The following is a 12,379-nucleotide window of genomic DNA, read 5'->3' on the forward strand; positions in this document are numbered from 1 at the left end:
TTGCATTATGATATGGCCACAGGGGGCCAGGGAGTAGAATGTGATAGTTTGAATGAGCATGTGACCCTATAGGTTACCAGGGAGCAGAACTGTTCGGGACGGATTAAAAGTATTAGGTGGTGTGGCCTTGCTGGAAGTGCCCACATCAGGCCTAGTCTCTCTCTCTAGCTGAGGATCAGGAGGTAAAGCTCTCAGCTGCCATTCCAGCACCATGTCTGTCTGCACACTGCCATGATGATGATGGATTAAGACTCTGAAACTGTAAGCAAGCATCCAATTAAATGCTTTCCTTTGTAAGAATCAACTTGGTCATGCCTTAAACTTTGAGTAAGGAAATTAACGATTCGGGGTGATGCCTGAGTCCCCACTGCTAATGCGAGAAGAACTTTTGAGTGGGTAAAGGTTGCCCCTAAGGCAACCCACCTACTTTGCAGAATGGCTGGGTGTGGTAGTCTCCCCGACCCCCTGTATGTTAAAGAAAATCAGGAAGTTGACAAGCTGGCTGCATAGTTGTCCTGAGACTGCATCCTGTGTGTGCTGTGGGATGTCCTGTATGCTGTAAATATATGTTGCTATGATTGATAAATAAAATGCTGATTGGCCAGTAGCCAGGCAGGAAGGATAGTGTAGGCAGGACAAGGAGAATGCTGGGAGGTGGAAGGCTGAGGCAGGGAGACGCTGCCAGCTGCCATGAGAAGCATGATGTAAGATACTGGTAAGCCACGGGCCATGTGGCAAGGTATAGATTATAGAAATGGGTTAATTTAAGATGTAAGAACAGATGTCAAGCAGCCTGCCACGGCCACACAGTTTGTAAGTAATATAAGCATCTGAGTGATTATTTTATAAGTGGGCTGCAAGACTGTGGGGGCTTGGCGGGACCTGGAGAGAAACTCTCCAGCTACATGTATGGTCAGGGGCTGTCTTCCAAATAAACCGGGTTTATCTCCCCCCCCCCCCCAAAAAAAAAAATCAACTTGGTCATGGTGTCTCTTCATGAAAATAAAACATGGGTTCAGGGCATGTGTTTGCTATCAAGCCTGACACTGAGTTTGATTCCTCGGTCCCACTTGTCTTCTCTTCTCTACACCCAATCATGGCATACATGCTCAGATCTGTGCATTCAATCCATGTAATAAAAAACTCAGGCAAGCACTTACCTGGCATGTGTAAGGCTCTGGGTTTAACCCATGGCACACAGGTTAATCTTTCCTTATGGGAATTTGTTTCCAGTTATGTTGGATTGCTACTACCAATTTCCTGCAAGGATGCCACAATACAGTAGACACTTTGGAGGGGCAAAGGGGCAAAGATATTCACTCTTGACTTAAATGGCTAGGCAATCTAGGCTGGGTTAAGTAGAGGATGTTCACTGCTCAGAGTGCCTCCCTGCCTGAGTCCTCCCCATCATAAAGACATAGATACCTATTACCTTCTAGAGAGGGTTGTGAATGGAACCAAGCAAATGTGCTTGTTTGGATCAAGTCTAAAAGGCTTTTTCATTCAGAACAGGAGCAAGAACAGACTTTTCACCAAAAGTTTTCTAAGCCTGTGAATTGTGAACGAGTTCCCAGTGGCCCATTCAGTGAAAATAAGCAAAACAGCCACACTAGTAAAGCGTTAAAGCTATGGAGACTGTCCAATTCATCTAAGCACCCATCCTAGCACTCGAGAGGCAGAGCCAGGCAGATCTGAGGCCAGTCTGATCTACAGAGTGAGTCCCAGGACAGCCAGGGCTATTGCAGAGAAAACCTGTCCACTATAATCTAAGCACCCATGTACTTTGTCATGTAGGACTGAAGAAGCATTCTTTCCACCCTTTACATTACTGGATCTGAACAAAGTAAGCTGGATCTTTTTTAGAAATGACAGCAAACTTTTCAGTAGGTGTCCCTAAGTTCTCCATGGCATTAATCAAACCTAGGGCTTCCCATATGCTAAGAAAGCAGTCTACCACCACACTACATCCCAGGTCCTTGCTGGTTAGTATCTAGAAATGATTCACTGGGCCTTGGCCTCAGGACAGGGGTGTTAACTGTCATCAAGATAATTACTGCTAGTACCTAATTCAGTACTTGAGCTAAATCATCCCAATTATCACCAACACTCTGGAACATACAAATCAGGAAACCTTTGGAGGCCCTGGTAGAAGAGAACTATGTACTGCCACTGTTCTGGACCTCACAGAAGTTAGTGTGGCTATGGTGGGGTGTTGCTAAAGCAACAGGTCTAGGCAGTTTGGGGAGGAGCAGAGAGCCCCTGGGAGTGGAGCTCCTCCATCTGCAGTCAGCTTTGGGGACCTCGAGGCAGCCAGGACCCCACTTATCTCCGCTCTTGCTTTGCACTCCTCTGCTGGACTTCATGGGGTTTACCCTTCAGTGGAGCTCGGCAGGCCACCAGGGACGGCTGCAAGCCAGCTGGGCACTTCACTCAGCTTCCCGTGTATTAAACGGACAGGCTTTGACTGCCAGCCTTTGGAGTTCCGTGTCCCTTGTGAAGCAGAAGGAAGCTGTGGCACCTAGCAGATACCTTCTATCAAACGTGCCCAGGACCCTTCCCTCCAGTGGTCCAGGCCAGTCTGCTCCTTACAGAGCACCTCCTCTCAGTGACTCCGCCCACTTCTTGCTAGCTCTTCATTGTCTTCTTTAGACACTTGCAACATAGGCGTCTGGCTTTTCCTGCATGGACTGTGGCAATCTTTTCCTATGAGAACAGTTCATGGACACCAGACAGAAGGCCCGTCTTTCCCTTTTTCTGATGCTGGGAATGCACCCAGGGCCTCGCATGTGCTTGCCTGGCTCCTTACCACGGAGATGTCCAGCAGGAATCAACTGTGAAACTGTGACTTGTGCCACAGCCTGCTCAGAAAGGTTTCAGCTCTTCCTTTTACTGAAGATTGAACCCAGGGCCTCACACTTGCTAGACAAGTCATAGACTGTAGCACCAGTCTTCCTTTTGAGTATGGGTCTCACGTTGCTAGATTTTAACTTCTGAGACAGGATCTCAAGTTGCTCAGGCTAGCTTCCAATTTGCTATGTAGCCAGAGATGACCTTAAATTTCTGATCCTGTCTGAAACACACCTGGCTTACACAGTGCTGGGGCCTGAAGCCAAGGATTCATGCATACCAGACAAGCACAGCCAGCTGAGCCGCTTCCCCTGAACCCACAGTCTTAGGGGCTGGCAAGATGGCTCAGTGGGTAAAGGTGCTTGCTGCCAAGCCTGACAGTCTGAGCCAACTCTGGTAACTTGTCCTTTGACCCCCATGCAACACCACAGAACATGCAATATTAATAAATGTACTAAAATAATTAAAACAAAACTCTAGCAATTTGTCCTGACCTCCATATGACACCATAGAACATGCATGTTCATAAATGTACCAAAATAGTAATTAAAACTAATAAAAACTTTATTAGGAGCTTGAGAGATAGCTCAGTGGTTAAGAGCATGTACTGGCTCATACAGAGCACAGGAATTTAGTTCCCAGCACTCACAACTCCAGGATCTGACACCCTCTTCCGACCTCCTCAGGACTGCAGGCAAAGAGTACCCAGACTTACACAGCAGGCTAGCACTCATGTACATAACAAGGCAAACAAGTCCCATAAAGACAAAGAGAAGAAATGGATGCAACAATAATCTAGGCAGATGGGGCAGGGCTAACTGTGGGAAATATTTAGTTGGCTACTTAGCCTTTTGAATTGTCTACTTGTTGAAAATCCTTCAAGATAATAAATGCTTAGTTATTATAAATAAACGCTTACCAATTGTGCACCCCCCCATTTATTAGGAGACCAGTTGCATCAAGAGTATTTACTTATGGACATTTGCTAAGCCAAGCTACAACCTGAGCTGTGATAAAGGTGCCTCGCATTACAGAGTATCCAGTTGCCACTGTGAGACAGTTTTACTTCTAATTTACAGCTTTAAAAAAAATACTCAAAAATTGAGTTATGCTGTGTGTGTACTGTTACAAAATTTTCAGAAATGGTGGAGCCATACAGTTACTCCCTCCAAAAGTTTGAATTCATAAAATGTATCACTCACTGGCATGCAAGGCCACTTAGAGTGGTACAGACAGGAAAAACCACGAATTCCCCCATCCAAGTGTGTATAACCAGTTAACATAAAGAACCTAGTCACCAGGCATCTTAAGTTGGTTGTTTCATGAAGACAGAGGTCCCTAGCTCCTGTCCTCCCCACCTCAACTCAATGCCAGTCTTGGCTTGCCGGTCGGCATGTGTACCACCAATGCACTTCTCAGGGCTTGTGGGCCTTGCTAGTGCTTAATGATCCCACTAGTGCTTGATGTGAAGGTACCTGCTCTCACAAGTACTTAGCCCAGTGCAAACACTAGCTCTCTCCAAACCACTGATCTCCTGACCACTCTACCACCCCCACTTGGCAGGTGGGCCATGTTTCTCATGAGCTTCTTTTCTGAGAGTGCAGGAGCACTCTAAACAAAAGCCCAATTCACACTGCATGGGCACCAGCACCCAGTCCTGCTTCAGGCTGGAGCAGAGGTGCTGCACTGCCAGTGCCTGCTCTCCTCCCCAGGGAACACAGTACCAAGCTCCCTCCTCCAAGAGGCCCAGAGCACCGCTGGAAGCACTGACTACTGCCGAAGTCACTGACATGCATGCATACATACATACATACATACATACATACATACATACATACATATATATATTTTTCCCCTGCCAGATCCCGAAGTATCCAGACTAACCATGCGGTAGTTAGAAGCTGAAAGTATCGTCTAAGGACACGTGCTGACCAGTGAGCTGTCTAAAGAGAATCCATTTTATCTTCCATTTAATTCCAAATTTTGTTTAATGAAGTAATGCAAATCACTTAAAGAAAGAAATGTTTAATTTTAAATTCTGATTTATGCATAAAACTCATTTTTATCACAGTTAAATTTAGTACAAACTATGAAAATGTTAACACTGAGGTTTCAACAGAAATCTATTAAGATCCCTTAGAAAATTATTTAAAGAAACAACAACTAGTCAGTTACTGTTCTGAGATTAACACATAAAGGAAAAAATTTCACTCATTTTACTGAAATTTTCAGTAAATAATTTTAGCCATAATACCTGTAAAATTAAAAAATTCAATGCTGTGTGTGGCTCTAAAGCAATTACAATCTGCAATGAAAATACTAAGCCAAAATCTTGTTGATCTATTAAGAACAATCCTAGTTTTTAAAAGCTGGCTGAATTTGCAAACCTTAAGAATGCCAGTTGTGAACAGAATAGCCATGTACGTGAGCTTTAATTACCGTGAAGACTGCAAAGACAAGACACATTTTCAAGGCTGTACTGCAGAGAAAATGTGGAGGAAAAACATTCAGAGCCACAACTATCCCTTAAAAAAATATCAGGTCACTCTCTATGAAAACAGGAAAGGAACCACAGGCAGACAGTACTGAGTTTTACACAAGCCTCTGTATTTCAATGCTGTTTATTGAGGAGTGAATGAGACCACTGCGGACATGCCAACGACACTTCACATTCAAGGGCCGACGTGGGACCGCCGCCATACCAGTCACTGCGCAAGCCCTCTGGGGGAAAGAACCAGCAGTGACATCCAGTGACAGCCTCAGGCTTGCTTGTCATCAGCTGTTTGCGGCTGGTTGGCTTGGTAAAGGCTTCTTTCTACCCCACACAGATCTCACTCCACTTTATAGAATGAACACCAGGTTGTCACCCAGTCTGTTTAACACACGTCTATGTGGATTAACAGACCTGGATTTCCCTATGTTTCTGTAGGTCTACTGAGGAAAGTAACTGTTTCCTCTTTCCTTTTGCACAGTGGGACACAGCAATAGAAAAATACTCCACAGTGCTACCATGGGCTCACGGGGACCTCCTCTGTGGTCAGAGGAGATCCACGGCAGTCCACTCCACACACAAGGCTGCTTTTCCTGTGTGCGCAGCTCCGGAAGAACGGCCTACACACAACACTACTGCTCTCTTGCTCAAAAACAAAACAAAGAAACCTAAACAAAAGGGTAAACGTTTATTTGGAGTTAGTTTTCTGGCAGGTGGTATTAAGGCCCGTCAGGCAGAGTTCAGGAGCTCCTGTATGGCTGCCTGCTGCTCCGGACTGAGTTGTGCTATGCATTCAGTCCACAATCCTCCAGAAGTCTGGGGAGAAAGCGCATACATTTTAGACAGTGATCACGTCAAGTGTTTTAGTAAACTGCATGCATAGACTACCAACAGTGCCCAGACACTCTACAGCTTAACTTGATGATTATTCTAAAACCAAGAAATCTGTTCATTTCTTCAAAGTTCATTTTATTTACAGAAAATTTTCTTTGCTTCTAAATCACTAAAGTTATCCCATTATCTGGCACCTTAGATCAACCTATATACTACATGAAGTCAAAGTAAGTCATTTATTATATTTTTTTGGTTCTGACAACTCATTAATGAACTGCACCTTTCTTTCCTTCAGATATTCTAAAAATGATGACCATCTGCTACACACTAGGACTTCCTATGCTCAAGTTGAAGATGAAGACTTTGCCTCTGACAGTGAGAACAAATGGGTAGAACATATTAATAACCCATTTCAAAGCTTCCTGATTTAAAAATACAATTTCCGCAGCTCATTAAATGTTAGTTCCTAATGTAGATTAAAAGCCAGCAGAGCCCCCGACACTGTGATTTATTTATCCCCTGTCCAGTTCAACCCATCCAGCTTACCTGTACTTGGCGAACTACATTGGCCAGGCGTTTGGCACAGGGGTCTTCATGTTTAATGGCCTCATGCATTTCTCCTTCCGCAATTATACTGAATATTTTGGGTAGGTTGGTATTGTTTGGGCCAAGAACAATTGGGTGATTACTGACAAAAGAAAATCAAACACCTTTATAAATAAAATTTGTGAGAGGAATTCCTCACAATCACACTTCCCTCTGCTGCTCTGTACACAACAGTTACATGGTCATTAGGACCGCATGTCCTTATGGTTCAGTAGAAGAGAGCCAGCTGGTCTGACTCAGTGGGCCTGCAGCTCTCCCAGTGTTAGTCGGGGAAAAACACTCGGCTCATTTCTCAGGATTCTTCTCAGGGCCAGGCAAGAGAACTACACGCTCTGTGTTAGAACCATCTGCACTGTGTCAAAACACAAGGAACAAACAGCAACAAAAAAGCCCCAAGACAGTCTTGTCTCAAGTCTGTAAACCCAGCAAAGAGGCTGAGGAGGACTGTTAAGGTCAGCTTAGGCAACTTAGTGAAACCCTATTTCAAAGAATAAAAAGAGGGTTCAACCATGGAGCATTTTGCCCAGCACAAGGGAGACTCCTAGGTCTGGTCACTAGTACCACAAAACAAACGAACAAACCTCATGACATTACCAAAAATAACATTTGTTGCATCAAACAGTTTCAAAAGGGTCATTTGGGTGTTTTAAGAGTAAACTAAGGGATAAACTTCAGGCAGGCATAACGGAAAGAAACGTAATAGTGAATTTGAGCGGAAGTCACTGACAGTAGTCCCTTCCAAGGAGAACAAACAGTCTGAGGACCGATATTTCAGATACAAGACAGTGTAGTCTGTGGGTGACTATCACACTCCTCAGGAGAACCTACCTCAGTAGGGACATACAGTATTTATCAAGCTGAATCAAGCAGGCATGAAGGAATATCCTAAAAAATTCCAGGAATTCTACTGGATAGACAGTGAACCAAACTCTACTCGGAAATTAACCGTGAAAGTCAAGATCAAAGTCATGGTTAGAGGCTGCGGAGTAAGAGGGACGCCAAGGAATTGCTTCCATCCTGCCGTTTCTAAAGCCACTGTTGTTGCAGCTTAAATACTCAGGGTACAAAACTGAGTAAGTGCCATCACAGCCCAGTATCAGATCACACTGCCTGCCTGGTGAGCCCTTATAGCAGATCTGTCAGCCTCACTTCCTTTCTGAGACTTTTGCTATGTAGGCGAGGATGGCCTTGAACTTGCAGCCATCTTGGCCCCCTCAGCCTCCTCAGTGCTTTGATTCTAGTATGTGCTACCATACCTGGCTACCACCAACTCTTGATCCATACAGCAAATGTAGTGGGCAACAAAACAGTTGATGGTAACTTTCTTCAAACAGTATTTGCTAAATTGATCCTACAAAGAACTCTAAGTCAGATCTTTACACAAGGGCTAAAGTGTGACAGGCTTCACGTGCCTTACAAGCAAGTACTATTTCAAATATACACAACCCACCGCTGGCCGCAAGTGAGGTTCAACCTCAGCTTTCTGGGCCACGGAAAGAACGAATGCCGGCCTTACTTCTGTGCTTGCCTACCTTTCAATCAGGTCGCACAGATAACTGAAGGTCTGGACAGCTTCCTCTTTATCTTCATGTAGAGGAAGCCAAGACAACCAGTGTGGTAAGACTTCTTCAACGTTTACACAGTCAGGCTTGAACTTCATGATTTTCCCCACTGCGGAGATGCAGTTCTCTGTAGCATTGACATTTTCTTTGGTCTTAGAATCTGCAGACTGAATAACTCTTACAAGCAGTGGTAGTGCTTCTAAAACAAACATGTGAAAACAGGTCAGCTAAACTTCATGTCGATGCAGATGAACATAAATGTCCCCAACTCTGGTCCAGGTGCTAACTGCTCAAGTGTAAAGAAGCCTATGTTCTCGGCTCCACTCTCACAGGACTGTATGTAACAGAAGGGACACTAAGCATGGACAGGAACATCAGAGCTGCAACTGAGAGCCTGCGCACACCTGCTGCCTTCACTTTTACTGCCTCCACCCAGGCCTTACACTTGAGCACTGCCAACCTCGACTCCCCAGAAGCTCTTTAAGGAAAGGTGACACATGCTTTCATTCACGGTACAGTTAGTGCTATAGATGGGAGAGGGGGATAAAATTAAAAAACAAGAGAGGGGTGGGTGGGTATAGGAGAATAAAGCAGAAATTGGAACAGAATGCTTCCAGGTGTGGTGAGAACATGGTTGGGCTAAAGGGCTGCCTGGAATGAAATGCACAAAGCAGAACGTAAGTACCTGTACAGAAAGGGCGGTAGTTATCTCCACCATATTGTGCCATGACGCCAAGGCCATATGCCGCAGCTTGCCTGACTTCTGGGCTGTTGTCACACACATACTGGAGCATTGGCCTTAAGAAATATTCTGCATACTTAAATGAGGCTGGACTACAGTGTTCTATGACATCATCGAAGATGCACAATCCCCATTGTCTGTCTGGCCATGGTCTATGTGGACACTATAGAAGAGATTCCCCTTTAAGTACTAAATACTGGTACAAAAATTGTAAACAATTCATCAGGAACTATCTGCCTACAGAATGAATCCAATACAGGAAATAGAAACATAGTAACCACTTCTTACAACAAAAACATTGGAATACATACATTTAAAGTAACTTCACAGTACAGAACTTTTATGATTTGTTAGAGTCCTACAATATGACCACATACTACAGGAGAAATTGACAGGGCAGAGATGTTCATACATTTACTTTGTAAGAAAAAAAAAAGGTAGGCGGTAGAGGAGGCATCCAAGTACACAGTACTGTGTAATTCCTACAACCCAGGAGGCTAGGGTAGGAGGATCATTAGAACCTAGGAGTTAACGACCCCCAACTGGGCCTGGCCGCAAAGGATGAAACAAGAGGATTCCAAGTTCCACACCAGGCTGGGCTACTTAGCAAGACTGTATCTCAAAGTAGAGTAACAAAATGATGTGTGTGTGTGTGTGTGTGTGTGTGTGTGTGTGTGTGTGTGTGTGTGTGTGCGCGCGCGCGCGCGCGCGTGAGAAGGCAGGAGGAAGAGGGGCTGGCAATAGAGGTCCGCTGAGTGCTTGCCAGGCATGTGCATAGTCCTGGAGCCTACACCCTACTATCTGAGGGTAGCTGTTAATGTGTAAGAAGCTGTGCATGTGTGAGAGCAGAAGTATGCGAAATCTACTTGTGCTTACTTTGCTAACTGTTCCAAATTGTAATCTCTGTAAGATATTTAAAAATCAAGTAGATAAACTTACTAACCACAGGCCACTATTGCAGACTGTACATAGTAAAGACCATTCTGTTTCTTGAGAGGATATAGAAAACATACAGGGCAATGCACTAAGCTGGATAACTAAAAAAGTATGATGCAAATTCCACCTCTGAGGCCCATTTCTAACAAGTGTAAGACATAATATGCAGCAATGAGAGTTCCAGGTTAACTATTTATTCAAAAGAGCTCATAGGTGGTTAATACTTACAATCAGGTTGACAATTAATGGAAGCAGTTGTTCAAACCACGGCAACACCTTTTCTTTGTAGCTACTGAATATTGAGTGTAAAATATCTGACACTTTAGTCAGAATATAAACATCATTATCATCCTAAAAAAGAAACACAACACGCAGCCACATGGGTTAGAAACTATCTGCTTGAGAATCAGCAGCAACACCTATAAAATCCAGGAAATGAATGTTTCCCGTTAAGACTATTGAGAAGCTGGAGGCTGGAGTGACGGGAAAGGAGGCGCAGACGCCAAGTGCTGCACTTACTGCCTGGGAACTTACTTATGTTAGAGTAGGCTGGTGAGGGCATGGAGTCGGCAGCAGTGCAGGCCTAAGCACATGGACATGTGTCAATGGAGGCACACGTACATGAGCACAGCCCACTGGAGGCACCACACACACCAGACGCTGGCTCTGCCCATCTTAACAATCAGGCTGGATGAAATGACTGAGACACACGGTAAAGAAAGCTGCCGAGGCTGGTGGTGGTGCAGGCAGGCTTGTGATCCCAAACACTTCAGAAGCTGAATAAAGAGGATCCCAAGTGCAAGTCCAGTGTGGGCAACTGCTGGAAATAAAAGCCCTTCTGTCCAAGTAAGGCAGAATGCTTCCCTACAATGCACCGAGCCTTGTTGTCAACTGCCCCCAACTGTCAACAGTCACCCTAGCTAACCACTGGATGTGGAACAATACCAGTAGAGACAAACGGTGGTTGTGAGCAACAAGTATTTAATCTATGGCATTTGATGTGTGAGATACTGAAGAAAAAAGGTCATTCATTTCAAAAGACTTATTCTAGAAATACCAGATTCTATCAGAACAGGATACCGGAGGGTAACTAGAAACTGAAGCATTTAAACAGAGTTAAGATGCAAACGGTCATTGAATTGAAGTCGGAAGGGAATAATTTACCTCATCTTGTAGTGATTCCTCAACCTGTTCATCATAGTCTTCATCTTGTCTTTTAACTAAAACACACCCAAACAAATGTTTTTAAATGATCACATCCAAAGGACAAGGACTTTGTTCAGAAGCGAGAAGTCCTGAAAGCTTACCTTGCCGCAACTCTTGATTTTTGAAGTGTTCTTCGAGCTTGGCCTTCAGGATCCCTCCCAGCTCCTCGAAGTGTTCACTGTTCAGGCATCCATCCCCCATCACTTCTATGCACTGAGCAAGTGAGACAAAGGACCACAAGTCACCGCCCGGACCAAAGACCCAATGAGTGAGGGCACACTCAGCTGTGCTTGAGGGCAGCATCCCAACCGAGGTGTCAGGGACAGAGCTCCTTTAGGACCTATCGTATGTGTCAGGCCGAGGGTCCAGAGCCAGAACAGACATCGTCCACCTCCTACCATACCCATCTATTTCTGATACCAACAGATGAAAAGGGAAAGAGGCGTTCATGGGAGGATCTAGACACGAACGGTGCAGTGTCTGCAGCTAGAAGCATCAGACTTTCTTCTGGGATCCTGGGAACGTATACCAACTGTTTGATGCAAGGAAGCTACTACAACTTTCCAAGAACCACTAAGGACCCCTTTGTAACTGTCTGTATCTCTCCCACCTCTAACAATCCTTCTAGTGTAATCTCACTATTTCTCAAAAGCTAACTTCCCAATCAACAAAAATTATACCAAAATTTCAGAACAAAAAAATTGACATTTGCAGCAAAAAAATGGTTTACTATAATACATGGAAAAATCTCCCTAATTTAGTCAGCAGAGAATTACATGAACACGCCTTATAAAACAGGAGGGGGATATTCAGAGAAAACATTCACCTTCGCAAAAGAGTGCATTATTTCCGAGAGGACGTCTGAATCAGGCTCCGTGCCAATAGCTTTGATGAGCGCATCACACATAAAGTGCCACATCTGTGTGAGATACTCGGGACCCCGAACTCGTGCACACTCCAGCAGAAGAGGCATGGACTCTGCCGCTGCCACTCGGACCCGTTTTATCATTAAGGAAATGCACCACCAAGGGGCCTCTGGAGTATCCCAGCATTCTACCTACATGCTAAGAACACTATGTTAGCAGGAAAGGGGGAAGTGGGTACAGAAACAGCCAAGGCTCTCTGACCGTCTGCACGGCACGGCAGTGTGTCTGG

General features: G+C 44.7%; 1 protein-coding gene and 1 non-coding gene across 5 annotated transcripts in view; one reads left to right on the top strand and one right to left on the bottom strand.

Moving 5' to 3' along the window:
• The first annotated feature begins 311 nt into the window (after nucleotides 1–311).
• On the top strand, nucleotides 312–460 carry LOC131920230 (U12 minor spliceosomal RNA). The gene has a single exon (XR_009381575.1). It is a non-coding gene; the product is annotated as a U12 minor spliceosomal RNA (small nuclear RNA).
• A 5,547-nt stretch (nucleotides 461–6,007) lies between these two features.
• The window catches only part of Ipo5 (importin 5), a 54,542-nt gene continuing 48,170 nt past the window's right edge, over nucleotides 6,008–12,379 (bottom strand). For all 4 annotated transcript variants that reach the window (XM_059273192.1, XM_059273189.1, XM_059273190.1 and 1 more), the window contains 8 exons: nucleotides 12,051–12,223; nucleotides 11,326–11,437; nucleotides 11,183–11,238; nucleotides 10,247–10,369; nucleotides 9,026–9,245; nucleotides 8,311–8,539; nucleotides 6,719–6,860; nucleotides 6,008–6,154 (listed from right to left, as the gene is read on the bottom strand). In XM_059273192.1, the coding sequence (XP_059129175.1) occupies nucleotides 6,068–6,154; nucleotides 6,719–6,860; nucleotides 8,311–8,539; nucleotides 9,026–9,245; nucleotides 10,247–10,369; nucleotides 11,183–11,238; nucleotides 11,326–11,437; nucleotides 12,051–12,223 (1,142 nt within the window). In that variant the 3' untranslated portion in view covers nucleotides 6,008–6,067. The remainder of the gene's footprint in view (nucleotides 6,155–6,718; nucleotides 6,861–8,310; nucleotides 8,540–9,025; nucleotides 9,246–10,246; nucleotides 10,370–11,182; nucleotides 11,239–11,325; nucleotides 11,438–12,050; nucleotides 12,224–12,379) is intronic.

This window comes from Peromyscus eremicus, chromosome 9 (genome assembly GCF_949786415.1).
Source record: "Peromyscus eremicus chromosome 9, PerEre_H2_v1, whole genome shotgun sequence".
Lineage (NCBI taxonomy): Eukaryota > Metazoa > Chordata > Mammalia > Rodentia > Cricetidae > Peromyscus > Peromyscus eremicus.